We start from the raw sequence: 19254 nt of genomic DNA, 5'->3' as shown, positions 1-19254 counted from the left end.
TCTCTCCCCCCCCCCCCCCCCCCCCCTTTGCTACTTATAAAGGTGGTGAAAGCAGAGGCAAAATGATTTCCAAAGGAGATTGGATGAGCACGAGCAGGGATCCGGGGACAGAGGGACATTACGACTCCATGATAGCGGCATGTTTGAAATGCAACTATTGTTTTGCGTATCGTTTCTCAAGATTTGTTTCTCTTTCAATGTTTTATAGGTCTGACAACGGAGCATAAAAACAGGCAGAAGTCCTCCAGTTTATTGTGACAAAACGGAGTGGCCAATTGGGATGATGTTGAGAAAGGGAGAACATTTGTTCTTGTTCCTGGTTGGTTCAGTTGATCGCGAGTTGACTTTTTGATCCCACAAGGGTCATGACCTTGTGTAACTGAATATTCTGCTTTGAAGAAATAATAAACTGCCTAAGATAAATAGCCACTTCTGCAGATTTACAAAATATTTAAAATAAGGCACCTAAGACTACAGATAAGATAATAGTACAAGTGGTGTTGTGATTGCCATAATAACTTGAGGATGGCATAGGGTCTTGTAAAGCTACGTAGAACTGTGAAGTCCATATGCCTTTCACATGTGGATGTTGCTATGACTCTTATTTATGGACTAACTTTATCCATCTCAGGTCTTGGCAATTCAAGCTTGACTCTTTCTTGGGTATAATTACATGAGGGAACTGCTATTAGGCCCTTTCAGGAGCGCTGGAACAAGGAGTTCTCAAACTGCTCAAGAGTTGCCTCAGTGACACAATTTCCCAATTGATTTTAGATCCTTCTTGTGTTTTCATCTTGCTTTGGCTCATGCACACAAGCCTGGAATTTCCGATGGGTGGTTGTTGAGGAGCTTTCAAATAACAGGGTGGTGGGTGTGCTTTGGGGGTGTTGTGTGAATAAATATTGGCTTCAGATAAGCTCATGAACCAAAATGTAGTCACTGAAATAGCAAAATGAACAAATTTTTTACATATTAATTTTTCATAATGTAAATGATTAACATATATTTGGTAAGTCTTAATGAATATTGCAAATGTAAGTTATAAAAGCTCATTTCTTTTTGGAAGTGGAATAAAATTGAGTTGCCTTCTGGTCCACACGGTGTCTGTCTTTCTGGAACATCCTTGGAAACATTTTTAGAGGCATTTCATTAATTTCTGTGTCACAATGTGTGGAATGTAAAGTAAAGTTTATTTATTAGTGTCACAAGTAGGCTCGCATTAACATTGCAATGAAGTTACTGTGAAATTCCCCTCGTCGCCACACTCCGGCACCTGTTTCGGTACACTGAGGGAGAATTTAGCACGGCCAACACACCGAACCAGCACATCTTTCAGACTATGGGAGGAAACCCGCGCAGACACGGGGAGAACGTGCAAACTCCACACACAGTGGCGCAAGCCGGGAATCAAACCCGGGTCCCTAGCATTGTGAGGCAGCAGTCTCCTCATCTGTCTCAATGGTCTACCCTGAAACCTCAGACTGTTGACCCCTGGTTCTGGGCACCAGATGCAGTTATAGATGAGATAAGGGAGTTGATGGCAAATTAGCAAATACAAAGTTAGACAGTAGATAGCAAAGGTGTAAATAAAGCTGCTCCCCTCTTGATTCATACTTCAGTCAGTGCAGAAATGCCTTGAGCCATCTGGTTGTTCTGTTAATTGCTATATTTAACCAACTTCCTTTTTGTATCAGAATAACCGATTTCCACCCAAATAACACTCCTGTTGTCATATTACATTGTGTTTTCACAATACAACTTGTTGTACCTGTTAATTCTCAGATACTTTCAACCAGTTTACTTACTCCAAGGTTTTACCCCAGTGCCCTTATTTGCAAGGTGGACAAAGGACAAACACAAGTAAAGGTTCAACAAGTTTATTAATAATAACACTATTAACCCTTAAATTGCCCTTATTACAGATTCAAGTATACTACCCGTAAAGATGGTTTGGTTAAACTGCAGGCCCGAATCTCTGAGGCCCTCTGGTCTGTCGTCACGAAGGTGAGTCTCGATGGCAGCTTCTTGCTTCTCTGGTCAGTCTTCCGAATGGTCACAGAGAGATCTTGGGGTCCATATCCACAGATCTCTAAAGGTTGCCACTCAAGTGGATAGAGCTGTGAAGAAGGCCTATGGTGTGTTGGCTTTTATTAACAGGGGGTTGGAGTTTAGGAGCCGTGGGGTTATGCTGCAACTGTACAGGACCTTGGCGAGACCACATTTGGAATATTGTGTGCAGTTCTGGTCACCTCACTATAAGAAGGATGTGGAAGTGCTGGAAAGAGTGCAGAGGAGATTTACCAGGATGCTGCCTGGTTTGGAGGGTAAGTCTTATGAGGAAAGGTTGAGGGAGCTAGGGCTGTTCTCTCTGGAGCGGAGGAGGCTGAGGGGAGACTTAATAGAGGTTTATAAAATGATGAAGGGGATAGATAGAGTGAACGTTCAAAGACTATTTCCTCGGGTGGATGGAGCTATTCCAAGGGGGCATAACTATAGGGTTCGTGGTGGGAGATATAGGAAGGATATCAGAGGTAGGTTCTTTACGCAGAGAGTGGTTGGGGTGTGGAATGGACTGCCTGCAGTGATAGTGGAGTCAGACACTTTAGGAACATTTAAGCGGTTATTGGATAGGCACATGGAGCACACCAGGATGATAGGGAGTGGGATAGCTTGATCTTGGTTTCAGATAAAGCTCGGCACAACATTGTGGGCCGAAGGGCCTGTTCTGTGCTGTACTGTTCTATGTTCTATGTCACAACTACCTCCCCTGTCGAGTCTCCGCTGCAGTGTGCCTCTGAGTGTGTCCCTTTATCCCCAGCTTGCTTGCCTTTCCAGAAACCTATCTGCCTTCCGGCCAATGAGGTCCCAGGAGGGGGTTCCAAGACCCAGTGGGTTTCTTGATGTCTGCCTGACAGGACACCAGGGTCTGCCCCCCAGGTGTCCACCTCCATGTTGTTGAACTTGTTATCAGATAAGGTATCTACAGGAACTCTTGGTGACAGAAAGTCTGGCCCGATCTGCGCTTCTAACAATAGACCGATGCATTTCAATGAGGTGCCATGATCTCCTGCTAAGTCTCAAGTAGAGTGTAACGACCTTTGATGGGTGGTTGATGGGTCAGGCCCAGACACATTTGTGTATTGTACAATTGGCCTGCCTGAGGTTTGACTCTGTTTGATTTCAATATGCCCAATTCTTTAATTTAGGATATCCAATTTTATCAGCCTTAAAACTAGGCCCTGTTTATATCACCACAAATTCATGCCAAGAATCACTTCCTTTAAACCCTCAACAGAAACAACATCCTGGGGGTTACTATTGACTAGAAACTGAACTGGATCAGCCATATAAATACTGCGGCTACAAGAGCAGCCGGAAATTCTGAAGGATGTGACTCACTTGACACCCCAAAGCCATCTACTAGTCAGGAGTGTGATGGAATACTCCCCACTTGCCTGGATGAGCACAGCTCCAACAACAATCCACAAGACCATAAGACATAGGAGCAGAATTTAGGCCACTCAGCCCATCGAGTCTGCTCTGCCATTCAACCATGGCTGATATTTTTCTCATCCCCATTCTCCTGCCTTTTCCCCATAACCCCTGATCCCCTTATTAATCAAGAACCTATCTTTCTCTGTCTTAAAGACACTCAATGATGTGGCCTCCACAGCCTTCTGCGGCAAAGAGTTCCACAGATTCACCACTCTCTAGCTGAAGAAATTCCTCCTCATCTCTGCTTTAAAGGATCATCCCTTTAGCCTGAGGTTGTGCCCTCTGGTTCTGGTTTTTCCTACGAGTAGAAACATCCTCTCCAGGTCCACTCTATTCAGGCCTCGCAGTATGCTGTAAGTTTCAATAAGATTTCCCCTCATCCTTCTAAACTCTATAGACCCAGAGTCCTTAACTGTTCCTCATATGACAAGCTCTTAATTCCAGGGATCGTTCTTGTGAACCTCCTCTGGACCCTTTCCAAGGCCAGCACATCCTTCCCTAGATATGGCTCCCAAAACTGCTCACAATACTCCAAATGGGGTCTGACCAGAGCCTTATGCAGCCTCAGAAGTACATCCCTGCTCTTGTATTCTAGCCCTCTCGACATGAATGCTAACATTGCATTTGCCTTCCTAACTGCCGACTGAACCTGCACGTTAACCTTAAGAGAATCTTGAACGATGACTCCCAAGTCCCTTTGTGTTTCTGATTTCCTAAGCATTTTCCCATTTAGAAAATAGTCTGTGCCTCCATTTCTCCTTCCAAAGCGCATACTCAAGAAGTTCAACACCATCCAGGGCAAAGAAGCTACCTTGATGGATACCCCATCCACCACTTTCAACAACATTCCCTCCACCACTGACGCACATTGCAAGCAGACTACTTGAGTATGGTCCGCAGTTGGCGTGTTCCTTCAGTCGTTCATTATCGGCAATCTGATTTGATCAATCAATCACTGGGATGTATGGCCTGGATCCCAAGCACTGAAATTTATATGCAACATTGGTTACTTGTGTAGTAATCATTTGCACTGATGGCAGCATGCTGTAAGTGGCAACTAAAGTTTATGTATTAGTCACAAGTAGGCTTACATTCACACTAATGAAGTTACTGTGAAAATCCCCTAGTCACCACACTCCGGCACCTGTTCGGGTACACCTGAGGGAGAATTTAGCATGACCAATGCACCTAACCAGCACGTCTTTCAAACTGTGGGAGGAAACTGGAGCACCCGAAGGAAACCCTTGCAGACACTGAGAGAATGTGCAAATTCCACACAGACAGTGACCCAAGCCGGGAATTGAACCTGGGTCCCTGGTGCTGTGAGGCAGCAGTGCTAACCACTGTGCTACCGTTCTGCCCCACTACCACTCAAACCCACCTAGAAGGACAAACAAACAGTTCTGACCAGTATTCCTATTTTACTGTTTTCTCCTTCTGGGTATAAGCTAGACTCGGGGGTGGGGATATTGCTTAGGACATTCCAGTCACTTAGGGTTATGGTCCATCTGGCTGAATAATCTGAGATAATGTGACATTCTCTCAGCATTGCATGAAGCATCAGCCTAAATTATGCACTTAAACCTTATAGTTGGGACTATATGACTCTCTGTGCAAACTACTGATTTAGGGTTGCCAGCTCTGGTTGGAAGAATTCCTGGAGGTGTCATCACATCAGCTCATATCTGCAATTGCCTCATCCACACAGTCTCGCCATTGCTCACCTGAAATGCCCATCCATCTGTAGTGCATTGAAAATTGTAATGTGCATTTTGTCCACTTGAGGCTACCATACACACATGTACCAGCAGAGGGAGTCTGCTAGGAAGGGGCAGTAAAGGATTTTAGAATTTTTTAAAGCCCATGCAGTTCTAATTCTAAATTCAATCTCTGGCTGAGCATACAGCTGTTTCTGTTCGAAGAACTTCATCTCATCCAGTCCCCTCATGGTAAGATAAATCAATATTTGATTGGACTCTCTCCGTCTGTTTACCCCATTTCTTTTATTTATATCTTTTATTTATTTTTTAAACTTATTGGTTTTTGCCATTAAATTTACCAGGTTGCTCTCTCTAGTGTCTGTAAGGTTAATTAATTTCTGAAGACTCCAGGACATCATAGATTCTTAAACCCCATACTGATCTAGTCTAAAGCTTCGTGATATTGTGAACCTACCCCTGAACTGTGTATCTCTGCATAGGGTTCAGTATCTTTAGCAGTCATTAGTTTAAATACATAAAGATGATTTGCACTATTTGCTTATGACACTTGGGTCAGATCCTATCACTTGTTGCAAAAGTCATTTCCTGTCTTTTAGAGTTCAGTTGTGTCGATCCATTTTTGGAAGAAGTCCTGTGTTGATCTGTAAGTCGCTGACCTTCTGTAAGTTCGATTAATGATCATAGGTTTCGGAAGGTTAAGAAAATCATGACTGATTTGCTATTTTCACTTCTTTTTAAAAAACTAGTTGACCACAAAGTGCAGAGTGAATTTTGAAGAAGAACCCTGAGCGAAGGTTTGTGGTGAAGTTTTCAGGTTCCAAAATGATTATTTTTCATTCTTTAGTAGTTTTGTAGATGGTCACCTATTACTAATAATTAATTTATTTGTTTGACCAAATATCTGGACCGAATATGTGGGGATTTAAAGTATAAGTTTATTTATTAGTTACATGTAGGCTTACATTAACACTGCAATGAAATTACTGTGAAAATCCCCTAGTTGTCACTTTGGTGCCTGTTCGGGTACACTGAGGCAGAATTTAGCATGGCCAATGCACCAAACCAACATGTCTTTTGGACTGTGGGAGGAAACCAGAACACCTGGAGGAAACCCACACAGACCCAAGAGAACATGCAGACTCTGCACAGACAGTGAGCCAAGCCGGGAATCGAACCCGGGTCCCTGGTGCTCCTGTGAGGCAGCAATGCTAACCCACTGTGCCACCGTGTTGCCCAATGCAGCTATAAAAAATTTAACTTTTTACTGTTTTGTAACCATTGACAGCGTGTCCCCATTGTGCTGTGAAACAGACTGGTATTGTAAGCTCTCTGAGCCAAACCTACACTTCCTGTTGGTGTTACTCTTGCTGTTCGGTTGTTCTATTGTCAGAGCATTGTAATCCTTTTGAAGTTGGTTTTATTTTGTGTGAGAAAAGTTGAAAAGGGAAGTCTGGGGAGGTAACACTGTCAAAGACACCTCAGCCACTAAGTTATTGGAGGCCTCGTGAGCATATCAGTCTGTAAGAGAGAAGCAACTAAATATTTTCAATAGCTACTCGGTGTAAAGGGCACCAAGCGAATCATTAACCTTGGTCGTTAATCCCAACTTTGTTAAGTGTTTACAATGAATTCATCTGCATGGCAGAAGATATGTTTAAATGCAAGAATTTCAGAATATTTAGAATAGATGCATTCCAGTGTAAAAGAAGGACTTAAGGGTGGAAACATGATCTGTGTCTAACTAAAGAAGTTAAAGATAGTATCAAATTGACAGAAAATGATTCTGAAAAGGTGAGTGACAGGTCAGAAGATTGGACAGAATATAAAGAACAACGGAAAAATGTTGAAAAGTTTAATAAGGAGTCAGTGTGGAAGAGGTTTACAAGAATTATTCCAGAGATGAGAAACTTCAGTTATAAAGGTGGATTGAAGAGCTTGGGACTGTTTTCATTGGAGAGGAGAAGGCTGAGAGGAGACTTTGCTCAAAGTAATGGGTGGGGGGTGGGGGGGCGGACAGAGTAAATGGGAGTAACTGTTCCTCCTTATAAAAAGATTACGAGGCACAGTAGCACAGTGGTTAGCACTGCTGCTTCACAGCACCAGGGACCTGGGTTTGATTCCTGGCTTGGGTCACTGTCTGTGTGGAGTTTGCATGTTCTCCCCGTGTCCACGTGGGTTTCCTCCGGGTGCTCCAGTTTCCTCCCACATTCTGAAAGACACGCAGGCTAGGTGCATAGACCCGAACAGGCGCCGCAGTGTGGCGACTCGGGGAATTTCACAGTAACTTCATTGCAGTGTTAATGTAAGCCTTACTTCTGACTAATTAATAGACTTTAAAAATGAGAGGGCACAGATTTAAAGCGATTTCCAAAAGAGGTATATGCGTTGTGAGAATTTTTCCTCATGCAGTGAGGGTTGGGGTCTGGAACGCTCGGCCTGGATGTGTAGTGGAGGCAGGTTCAATCGAGGCTCTCAAGAGGGCGTTAGATGATTACAATGTGAGGATGCTCATTTGGAGAGCCGGTACAGACACGATGGGCCAAATGGCCTGAATCTGTGAAAGTAGAGTCCAAGAGAAAGATGGCTGGAATGATAACCATGATGTGGAGATGCCGGCGTTGGACTGGGGTAAACACAGTAAGAAGTTTAACAACACCAGGTTAAAGTCACTACCAAATAAACCTGTTGGACTTTAACCTGGTGTTGTTAAACTTCTTACTGGAATGATAAAAACAGATAATAAGGGTCTCAGCAGGTATTTGGAAAGGAAAAGTTTAAGCAAAATGAGTGTTCTTCCCCGAGAGAGTGAGAATGGGGAATGAATGAAAAATAAGGACAGTTGATAAATTGAACAAACATTTTGAGTCTGTCTTCACTGCAGAAGATAGAAATAACATCCCAGAAATAATTGTGAATCGGGCAGTGAAAGGGAGGAAGAATACAAATAATTACAAACATCAGGGAAAGAGTGCTGAGAAAACTATTCAAACTAAAAGCTGACAAATCCCAAGTCCTGATGGAATTCATCCCAGGGGGTTTGAAACGTGGCTGCTGAGGTTGTGGATTGGATTTAATTTTCCAAAATACCCTCCCTCGATCCTGGCAAGGTCTCAGCAGATTGGAAAATAATGAATGTGACTCCTCTATTCAAGAAAACTACAAGCCAATTAGATTAATATCTATCATAGCAAAAGCTGGACTCTTATTAAGGAGGTTATAGCTGGCCACTTAGAAAACCTCATCATAGAAATCATAGAAACCCTACAGTGCAGAAGGAGGCCATTCGGCCCATCGAGTCTGCACCGACCACAATCCCACCCAGGCCCTACCCGCTAATCCCTTTTTTTTTTTACCCGCTAATTTACCCGCTAATCCCTCTAACCTACGCATCCCAGGACTCTAAGGGGCAATTTTTAACCTGGCCAATCAACCTAACCCGCACATCTTTGGACTGTGGGAGGAAACCGGAGCACCCGGAGGAAACCCACGCAGACACGAGGAGAATGTGCAAACTCCACACACACAGTGACCTGAGCCGGGAATCGAACCCAGGACCCTAGAGCTGTGAAGCAGCAGTGCTAACCACTGTGCTACCGTGCCGCCCTTGTTTGATTAATGTATTAGGAACTTTGAGGAAGTAACAATCGACATGGATAAAGGGGAACTTGTGAATGTGCTGCACTTGGATTTCCAGAAGACCTTTGAAAAGGTGTACGTCAAAGGTTACTATGCAAATTAGGAACTCATGGTGTAAGGGATAGCACATTAGCCGCCACCACCACCACTGCGAGAATGGAGAATTTGGCGCTCAGCCAAAAATCCATTCACTGCCTTATGACTGGAGAATCCCACCCACGGGTGAGGTCGGAGGTTTCCGGAGGAGGGTATTGGTCACCAGAGAGCGACCTCTGCTTTCACATAGGACAATGGAGCACTGAAGCTGTTCTGTTGTAGGTTCCTCAGTGTCTGAGAATGGGTGTTACAGCTTTTTAATTCCCCCACGAGGATAGAATTTTCCTTGCGATATTTATTCAGGCTCATTGTAAACACAAAGATAGCTGGCGGAACGTGAACACCTGTGAGCGGCACAGGCTATAATTCTCGTCAATAACAAAATCCAGATTAAAGTGGGGAGGTATTCTTTGCTTGATGTTTACTTTGGCATCTGTTTTTTATTTGTTCGGACAATATTGTAATTGTTTTATGCTGAAGGGGGCACTTTGAGTTTTTTGGTGCCACCCACTGCCTCTGCTATTGGTCCATCAAAAGTGATGCTACAACTCTCCCCCAATGGAAAGCGACAATGGAATTTTCTTCCCGATCAGGTTCATTTGTAGACTCACCAAGCTAATGAAAGGAACACCCGCACACGCCCACCTCAGATGCTGGCCTTTCTTCTAGCAGTTAAAAATGTTATTTATGGGATATCGTTGTTTCTGCTAATGACGGCACTTATCCCTCGTCCCCTCTGGAACATGGGGGTGTGTCACCTTGAACATTTGTGAGTGAATCGCTGGGCCATTTCTGAGGGTAGAAGAGAGTCAACAACATTGGTGTGGGTCTGGAGTCACACGTAGGCCAGACCAGGTAAGAATGGCAGATTTCCTTCCCCAAAGGACATTACTGACACAGATGGGATTACATAGCAATCAATTAATGACATGGTCACCATTACTGAGACTGGCTTTTTATCTCCGTGTTAATTAATTGTATTTTCATTAATCTGGACCTCTGGATTATTAGTCCAGTAATGTAACCACTGTACCCTTGTGTTTGTGCTCTGGTGCTATTTGTGAGTGGTTGGTGCCTCTGGCTGGATTGTGTCGGTGACACTGGGTGCAACAATATTTCCTTTTCCTTTCTGTTGTGGCCCCTCTAAAAAGGAGCACTCTCGGTTGATGCTGGGGCAACCCAATGTCTCACAGAGCAATACAGCACAGGAGTCCATTTAAAGTAAAGTTTATTTATTCGTCACAAGTAAGGCTTACATTAACATTGCAATGAAGTTACTGTGAAATTCCCCTAGTCGCCACAGTCTTTGGGTCAATGCACCCTAACCAGCACATCTTTCAGACTGTGGGAGGAAACCGGATCACCCGGAGGAAACCCACATTTGTCCCATCTTTGAAAGATTTACCCCTTCTATTTCCTTTTCAACTATTAACCAACTGCCCCAGTTTTGCAAGTTATTGAACAACCTGCTTCCATAGCTCTTTCAGGCACAATGTGTCTCACATGGTTTTATTCGACAAGGATGCACACACACACACACTCACACACTCACTCACTATCACACACACACTATCACAACGCGCACACTATCTCACCCACACACACTCACTATCACACACACACACACACCCACACACTCACTCACTAGCACACACACACTATCACAACGCACACACTATCTCACCCACACACACTCACTATCACACATACACACACACACTCTCACAACACACACACTCACTATCACAACGCGCACACTATCTCACCCACACACACTCACTATCACACATACACACACACACACTCACTATCACAACACGCACACACTATCTCACCCACACGCACTCACTATCACACATACACACACACACACTCACTATCACACACACACTATCACAACGCACACTATCTCACCCACACACACTCACTATCACACATACACACACACTCACTATCACACATACACACACACACACTATCACAACACACACACACACTATCACAACACACACTCACTATCTCACACACCCACACACTCACTGTCACACCCACACACACACACTATCACAACACGCACACACTACCTCACACACCCACACACACTCACTGTCACACACACACACAAATACTATCTCTCACACTCACACACACACACTATCTCTCTCTCTCACACACACCCTCACTCACTATCACACACACACTATCTCTCTCTCATGCACACACACCCTCACACTCACTATCACATACACGCTATCACAACACACACACACACACACACTCTCTCACACAGACCCTCACACTCACTATCACACACACACTATCTCTCACACACACACCCTCACACTATCACACACACACACTATCTCTCTCACACCCCCACACACTCACTATCACAACACGCACATGTAGAAAAGTATTCTCAGTATCTGAGCAAGTGCTGAAGGTCAGTGATAGGTATTGGAGGCAGGATATATACGGGAGCGGATCCCACATTATTTCTGCGAGGTTTTATTAAAACAATCCACTGCGCACACGCGAGGGAATACAGGGAGCAAATCCTCTCATCATTCACAGAGAAATACACACAGTTGTACACACACAAACACACAGATCCACACACATACCTAGACACACAGATATACATGCATACAAACAGCCAGAAACATATACACATACCAACATACAAATGCCGAGAAACACACACATTATGTAACAGACACATTATTCATCCACATACACACAGGTACATCTGATCCAGCCTTCCAGGGCTGTCTCTGAGCTCGCTCCTGCTCCCCCTCTCTGGCTCGGATCTCCCCGGCTCTGCTCCCCTTGATGCCCCGCCTGCCCTGGGCTGCTATCCCGGGAGGGAGGGTGCTTATTCCCCGGCGGAACCAGAGATTTGCGGAACACTAATGCACTGGCGGATTTTCACAACTGCCTCCTCCAGAGAAAGGAGGGAACTTCGATCTGAACAATTCCCTTTACACAGGGTGGAAACCCAGCTGCCTCTGTAAACCACAGACCATAACCAGCTCCACTGGAAGAGTTTAACTCTCACTCTCTCCACAAAGCTCTCTCTCTCTCCAGAGCCGCTGGGTTTTTGCAGTATTTTTGGTGTTTTAGATTCCAGACTGGGGACCTGGGCTAAAACTGGAAGTAAGGAGTCCATTAGATAAAACTAAACAACCCCAGGAGCAGAGCAACAGGTACAGGGGGTGTGATCAGCACTGTCCACTAGTGAAAGATTAACCCTATTCTTATCTTTACAATTGCTGACTGCCCTGGATATCCAGCACCTCCTGCCCTGGATATCCAGCACCTCCTGCCCCGGATATCCAGCACCTCCTGCCCCGGATATCCAGCACCTCCTGCCCCGGATATCCAGCACCTCCTGCCCCGGATATCCAGCACCTCCTGCCCCGGATATCCAGCACCTCCTGCCCCGGATATCCAGCACCTCCTGCCCCGGATATCCAGCACCTCCTGCCCCGGATATCCAGCACCTCCTGCCCCGGATATCCAGCACCTCCTGCCCCGGATATCCAGCACCTCCTGCCCTGGATATCCAGAACTTCTCCATTCTCAGGTTTTAATTTTTGTTCAGTGAGTTCATAGAATCCCTACAGTGCAGAACATAAGAACATAAGAACATAAGAAATAGGAGCAGGAGTAGGCCATCTAGCCCCTCGAGCCTGCCCCGCCATTCAATAAGATCATGGCTGATCTGAAGTGGATCAGTTCCACTTACCCGCCTAATCCCTACAACCCCTAATTCCCATACCGATCAGGAATCCATCTATCCGTGATTTAAACATATTCAACGAGGTAGCCTCCACCACTTCAGTGGGCAGAGAATTCCAGAGATTCACCACCCTCTGAGAGAAGAAGTTCCTCCTCAACTCTGTCCTAAACTGACCCCCCTTTATTTTGAGGCTGTGCCCTCTAGTTCTGGTTTCCTTTCTAAGTGGAAAGAATCTCTCCACCTCCACCCTATCCAGCCCCTTCATTATCTTATAGGTCTCTATAAGATCCCCCGCCAGCCTTCTAAATTCCAACGAGTACAAACCCAATCTGCTCAGTCTCTCCTCATAATCACGGGCGGCACAGTAGCACAGTGGTTAGCACTGCTGCTTCACAGCTCCAGGGACCTGGGTTCGATTCCTGGCTTGGGTCACTGTCTGTGTGGAGTTTGCACATTCTCCTCGTGTCTGCGTGGATTTCCTCCGGGTGCTCCGGTTTCCTCCCACAGTCCAAAGATGTGCGGGTTAGGTTGATTGGCCATGCTAAAATTGCCCTTAGTGACCTGGAATGCGTAGGTTAGAGGGATTAGTGGGTAAATATGTAGGGATATGGGGGTAGGACCTGGGTGGGATTGTGGTCGGTGCAGACTCGATGGGCCGAATGGCCTCTTTCTGTGCTGTAGGGTTTCTAAGATTCTAAGATAATCAACACCCCTCGTCTCTGGTATCAACCTGGTGAACCTTCTCTGCACTCCCTCCAAGGCCAATATATCCTTCCGCAAATAAGGGGACCAATACTGCACACAGTATTCCAGCTGCAGCCTCACCAATGCCCTGTACAGATGCAGCAAGACATCTCTGCTTTTATATTCTATCCCTCTTGAGATATAGGCCAACATCCCATTTGCCTTCTTGATCACCTGTTGCACCTGCAGACTAGGTTTTTGCGTCTCATGCACAAGGACCCCCCAGGTCCCTCTGCACAGCAGCATGTTGTAATTTCTTTCCATTTAGATAATAATCCAATTTGCTATTATTTCCTCCAAAGTGAGTAACCTCGCATTTGTCAATGTTATACTCCATCTGCCAGATCCTCGCCCACTCACTCAGCCTGTCCAAATCTCTCTGCAGACCTTCTACACCCTCCACATGATTCACTTTTCCACTTATCTTTGTGTCGTCTGCAAACTTTGTTACCCTACACTCAGTCCCCTCCACCAGCTCGTCTATATAAATGGTAAATAGTTGAGGCCCCAGTACCGATCCCTGCGGCACGCTACTAGTTACCATCTGCTAACCAGAAAAGCACCCATTTATTCCGACTCTCTGCTTCCTGTCGGATAGCCAATTCCCAATCCACGCTAACACCCTACCCCCAACTCCGTGTGACCCAATCTTCTTCAGCAACCTTTTGTGAAACACCTTATCAAACGCCTTTTGGAAATCCCAGTAGCAGGCCAGAAGGAGGCCCATTGAGTCTGCACCGACCACAATCCCACCCAGACCCTATTTCCGTAACCCCTCATATTTACCCTGCTAATCTCCCTGATACTAGGGTCAATTTAGCATGGCCACTCCACCCAACCCACACATCTTTGGAGTGTGGGAGGAAACCGGAGCACCCAGAGGAAACCCACGCAGACACAGGGAGAACGTGCAAACTCCACACAGACAGTGACCCGAGGCCGGAATTGAACCCGGGTCCCTGGCGCTGTGAGGCAGCAGTGCTAACCACTGTGCCGCCCGTGTTGTAGTTTAGTTTTATTTGGGAAGGGTTTTGGCAAGGGGAAGGTTGATTTAAAGCATTCTCATTTATTAACTCTAGGGGTATGGGTGTCGCTGGCTCGACCAGCATTTATTATCCATCCCCCATTGTACCCTGAGAAGTTGGTGGTGAGCTGCCTTCTTGAACCACTGGAGTACATGAGGTGTAGGTACACCCACAGTGCTGTTAAGGAGGGATTTCCAGCATTTTGACCCAGCCACAGTGAAGGAACGGTGATATATTTCCAAGTCAGGATGGTGTGATTGGAAGGGGAACTTGCAGACGCTGGTGTTCCCAGCTATCTGCTGCCCTTGTGCTACCAGGTGGTGGAGGTGATTTGGAAGAAGTCCAGTATGATTATGGGTGACAGTCAATTAATTAAGGACAACATCATTGCCATCACATAATTTTTTTTTATATTCATTCGTGGGACATGGGCATTTCTGGCTGGCCAGCATTTATTGCCCATCCCCAGTTGACCCTTGAGAAGGTGGTAGTGAGCTGCCTTCTTGAATCGCTGCAGTCCATGTGCTGTGGGTTGACCCACAATGCCGTTAGGGAGGGAGTTCCAGGATTTTGACCCAGCGATTGCGAAGGAACGGAGATATATTTCCAAGTTAGGACGTTGAGTGGCTTGGAGGGGAACCTGCGGGTGGTGGTGTTCCCATGTATCTGCTGCCCTTCTAGATGGAAGTGGTCGTGGGTTTGGAAGGTGCTGTCAAAGGATCTTTGGTGAATTGCTCCAGTGCATCTTGTAGACAGTACACACTGCTGCTACTGAGCGTCGGCGGTGAAGGGAGTGAATGTTTGTGGATGTGGTGCCAATCAAGCGGGGCGGCTTTATCCTGGATGGTGTCGAGCTTCCTGAGTGTTGTTGGAGCTGCACCCATCCAGGCAAGTGGAGAATATTCCATCACACTCCTGACTTGTGCCTTGTAGATAGTGGACAGGCTTTGGGGAGTCAGGAGGTGAGTTACTCTCTGCAGTATTCCGAGCCTCTGACCTGCTTTTGTAGCCACTGTGTTGATATGGTGAGTCCAGTTGAGTTTCTGGTCAATGGTAACGCCAAGGATATTGACAGTGGGGGATTCAGTGATGGTAACACCATTGAATGTCAAGGGGCAGTGGTTAGAGTGTCTCGTATTGGTGATGGTCATTGCCTGGCATTTTTGTGGCGCAAATGCTACTTACCACTTGTCAGCCCAAGCCTGGATATTGTCCAGATCTTGCTGCATTTGAACATGGACTGCTTCAGTATCTGAGGAGTCATAAACATGTGAACATTGTGAAATCATCGGCGAACATCCCCACTTCTGACCTTATAATGGAGGGAAAGTCATTGATGAAGCAGCTGAAGATTGTTGGGCGTAGGGCCCTACCCTGAGGGACTCCTGCAGAGATGTCCTGGAGCTGAGATGACTGACCCTCCACAACCACAGCCATCTTCCTATGTACCAGGTATGACTCCAAGCAGCGGAGTGTTTGCCCCCTGATTTCCATTGACTCCAGTTTGCTAGGGCTCCTTGATGCCACACTCGGTCGAATGTGGCGTTGATGTGAAGGGCTGTCACTCTCACCTCACCTCTGGAACTCGGCTCTTTCTGCTGTTGGGATCAGCAAGTTTGTTTTAATAATGTGATTGGCTGGGTGGGTGTCACGCTGCAACAGTATAAATGCATGAAAATTAAATGCAAAACAGCCTCAGACAAAACATTGTTCAAACCTAATGCTCTTTGGTTCTTCATTTGTGACTAGTTTCTGGGAGAGGACATGGAGAGGCACACATTGATTCACATTGGCTCCTGTTCTGATAATGCCTTGATTTAAAAAAATTTAAAATCCCTCCTCAATCCTCCCCATCGCTGTTGCCTCTTCCAGCTCCATAACTCTCTGTTATTTCTGTGCTCCTCCAATTCTGACCTATCGAGTATGCACAATTTCAATAGCCCCAAAGTCTGGATGGCGGTGCCTTCAGTCTGGACTCTATACTCTAGAATCCCCTCCATAAATATCTCTGTCTCTATGATCCTCCTTCATATTTTGAGAGGCCCCTTAAAATCTACCTGCTTGACCAAGCTTTTGGTAACCTGCTCAAATCTTTGGTTTGATAATGGCATCCTGGGCTGTTTTACAATGACCGGATATTCCAGCCCTTCCTGCTGGTAGGGTCTTCCAGTCCTGCCATCAGTGACCACCCCCTCCCCTCCAGTGGCAGGTTCCCCTGCAGCAGGATAGGCGAGCCACACAAAACAGAGTCATAGAGGTTTACAGCACGGAAACAGGCCCTTTGGCCCAATTTGTCCATGTCGCCCAGTTTTTACCATTAAGCTAATTCCAATTGCCCATGTTTGGCTCATATCCCTCGATTCCAATCTTACCCATGTAACTGTCTAAATGCTTTATAAAAGACAAAATTTTGTACGCCTCTACTACTACCTCTGGCAGCTCGTTCCAGACACTCACTACCCTCTGTATGAAAGAATTGCCTCTCTGGACCCTTTTGTATCTCTCCCCTCTCACCTTAAACCTAGTTTTAGACTCCCCTACCTTTGGGAAAAGATATTGACTATCTAGCTGATCTGTGTCCCTCATTATTTTATAGACCTCTATAAGACCTACGCTCCAGAGAAAAAAGTCCCATTCTATCCAGCCTCTCCTTATAACTCAAACCATCAAGTCCCGGTAGCATCCTAGTAAATCTTTTCTGCACTCTTTCTAGTTTAATAATATCCTTTTTATCAGGATATAAGTCCCACATGGGAGGTTAGTTAGGAAGGTTCAGTCGCTAGGTATACATGGGGAGGTAGTAAATTGGATTAGACACTGGCTCAATGGAAGAAGCCAGAGAGTGGTTGTGGAGGATTGCTTCTCTGAGTGGAGGCCTGTGACTAGTGGTGTGCCACAGGGATCGGTGTTGGGTCCATTGTTGTTTGTCAACTATATCAATGATCTGGATGATAATGTGGTAAATTGGATCAGCAAATTTGCTGATGATACAAAGATTGGAGGTGTAGTGGACAGTGAGGAAGGTTTTCAAAGCTTGCAGAGGGATTTGGACCAACTAGAAAAATGGGCTGAAAAATGGCAGATGGAGTTTAATGCAGACAAGTGTGAGGTATTGCACTTTGGAAGGACAAACCAAGGTAGGACATACAAGGTAAATGGTAGGACACTGAAGAGTGCAGTAGAACAGAGGGATCTGGGAATACAGATACATAATTCCCTAAAAGTGCCGTCACAGGAAGATAGGGTCGTAAAGAGTGCTTTTGGTACATTGGCCTTTATAAATCAAAGTATTGAGTATAAGAGTTGGAATGTTATGGTGAGGTTGTATAAGACATTGGTGAGGCCGAATTTAGAGTATTGTGTGCAGTTTTGGTCACCTAATTACAGGAAGGGTATTAATAAGGTTGAAAGAGTGCAGAGAAGGTTTACAAGGATGTTGCTGGGACTTGAGAAACTGAGTTACAGAGAAAGGTTGAATAGGTTAGGACTTTATTCCCTGGAGCACAGAAGAATGAGGGGAGATTTGATAGAGGTGTATAAAATTATGATGGGTATAGATCGAGTGAATGCAAGCAGGCTTTTTCCACTGAGGCTAGGGGAGAAAAAAACTAGAGGACATGGGTTAAGGGTGAAGGGGGAAATGTTTAAAGGGAATATTAGGGGGGGGCTTCTTCATGCAGAGAGTGGTGGGAATGTGGAATGAGCTGCCAGATGAAGTAGTGAATGCGGGCTCACTTTTAACATTTAAGAAAAATTTGGACAGGTACATGGATGAGAGGGGTGTGGAAGGATATGGTTCAGGTGCAGGTCAGTGGGACTAGGCAGAAAAATGGTTCGGCACAGCCAAGAAGGGCCAAAAGGCCTGTTTCTGTGCTGTAATGTTCTATGGTTCTATGGTTCTATAATGGGGTGACCAGAATAGTACACAGTATTCCAAGTGTGGTCTTACCAATGTCTTGTACAACTTCACCAATATGTCCAAACTCCTGTATTTAGTGTTCTGGCCAATGAAACCAAGCATGCCGAATGCCTCCTTCACCACTCTGCCTACCTGTGACTTCACTTTCAAGGAGCTATGAACCTGTACCCTTAGATCTCTTTGTTCAATAACTCTCCCCAACACCCTACCATTAACTGAATAAGTCCTGCCCTGGTTCAATCTACCAAAATGCATCACCTCGCATTTGTCTAAATTAAACTCCACCTGCCACTCATCAGCTCACTGACCCAATTGATTACGATCCTGTTGCAATACTAGATAACCTTCTTCACTGTCCACTATGCCACCAATCTTAGTGTCATCTGCAACCTTACTAACCATGCCTCCTAAATTCTCATCCAAATCATTAATAAAAATGACAAATAACAGTGGACCCAGCACTGATCCCTGAGGCACACCACTGGTCGCAGGCCTCCAGTTTGAAAAACAACCCTCTACAACCACCTTCTATCATCAAGCCAATTTTGTATCCATTTGGCTACCTCACCCTGGATCCCGTGAGACTTAACCTTATGCAACAACCTGCCATGTGGTACCTTGTCAAAGGTCTTGCTAAAGTCCATGTAGACATCAACTGCACTGCCCTCATCTACCTTCTTGGTTATCCTTTCAAAAAACTCAATCAAATTTGTGGGACATGATTTTCCACTCACAAAGCCATGCTGAATATCCCTAATCAGTCATTAGCCTCAGTGGCTGTAGTTCCCAGGCTTTTCCCTGAAGCCTTTTTAAACAAAGGCACAACATTTGCCACCCTCCAATCTTCAGGCACCTCACCTGTGGCTTTCGATGATT

General features: G+C 45.4%; 2 protein-coding genes across 4 annotated transcripts in view; both read left to right on the top strand.

The window, feature by feature from the left end:
- LOC144497574 (mucolipin-3-like) overlaps positions 1 to 1060 on the top strand; it is a 28839-nt gene extending 27779 nt beyond the window's left edge. The window contains exon 13 of the mRNA XM_078219011.1: positions 209 to 1060. Within this exon, the coding sequence (XP_078075137.1) occupies positions 209 to 227 (19 nt within the window). The 3' untranslated portion in view covers positions 228 to 1060. The remainder of the gene's footprint in view (positions 1 to 208) is intronic.
- Positions 1061 to 5804: 4744 nt separating this feature from the next.
- LOC144497572 (mucolipin-2-like) overlaps positions 5805 to 19254 on the top strand; it is a 411267-nt gene continuing 397817 nt past the window's right edge. For 2 of the 3 annotated variants that reach the window (XR_013498562.1, XM_078219007.1), the window contains exon 1: positions 5914 to 6010. The gene's annotated coding sequence lies outside the window, so the exon portion shown is untranslated. Of the gene's footprint in view, positions 5860 to 5913; positions 6011 to 19254 lie in introns of those variants that run through there. The other variant, XM_078219006.1, reaches the window with a different exon arrangement.

Source organism: Mustelus asterias, chromosome 8 (assembly GCF_964213995.1).
Source record: "Mustelus asterias chromosome 8, sMusAst1.hap1.1, whole genome shotgun sequence".
Taxonomy (NCBI): domain Eukaryota; kingdom Metazoa; phylum Chordata; class Chondrichthyes; order Carcharhiniformes; family Triakidae; genus Mustelus; species Mustelus asterias.
Note: the sequence above shows the minus strand (reverse complement) of the source record. Positions and strands in the feature narration are given on the sequence as shown.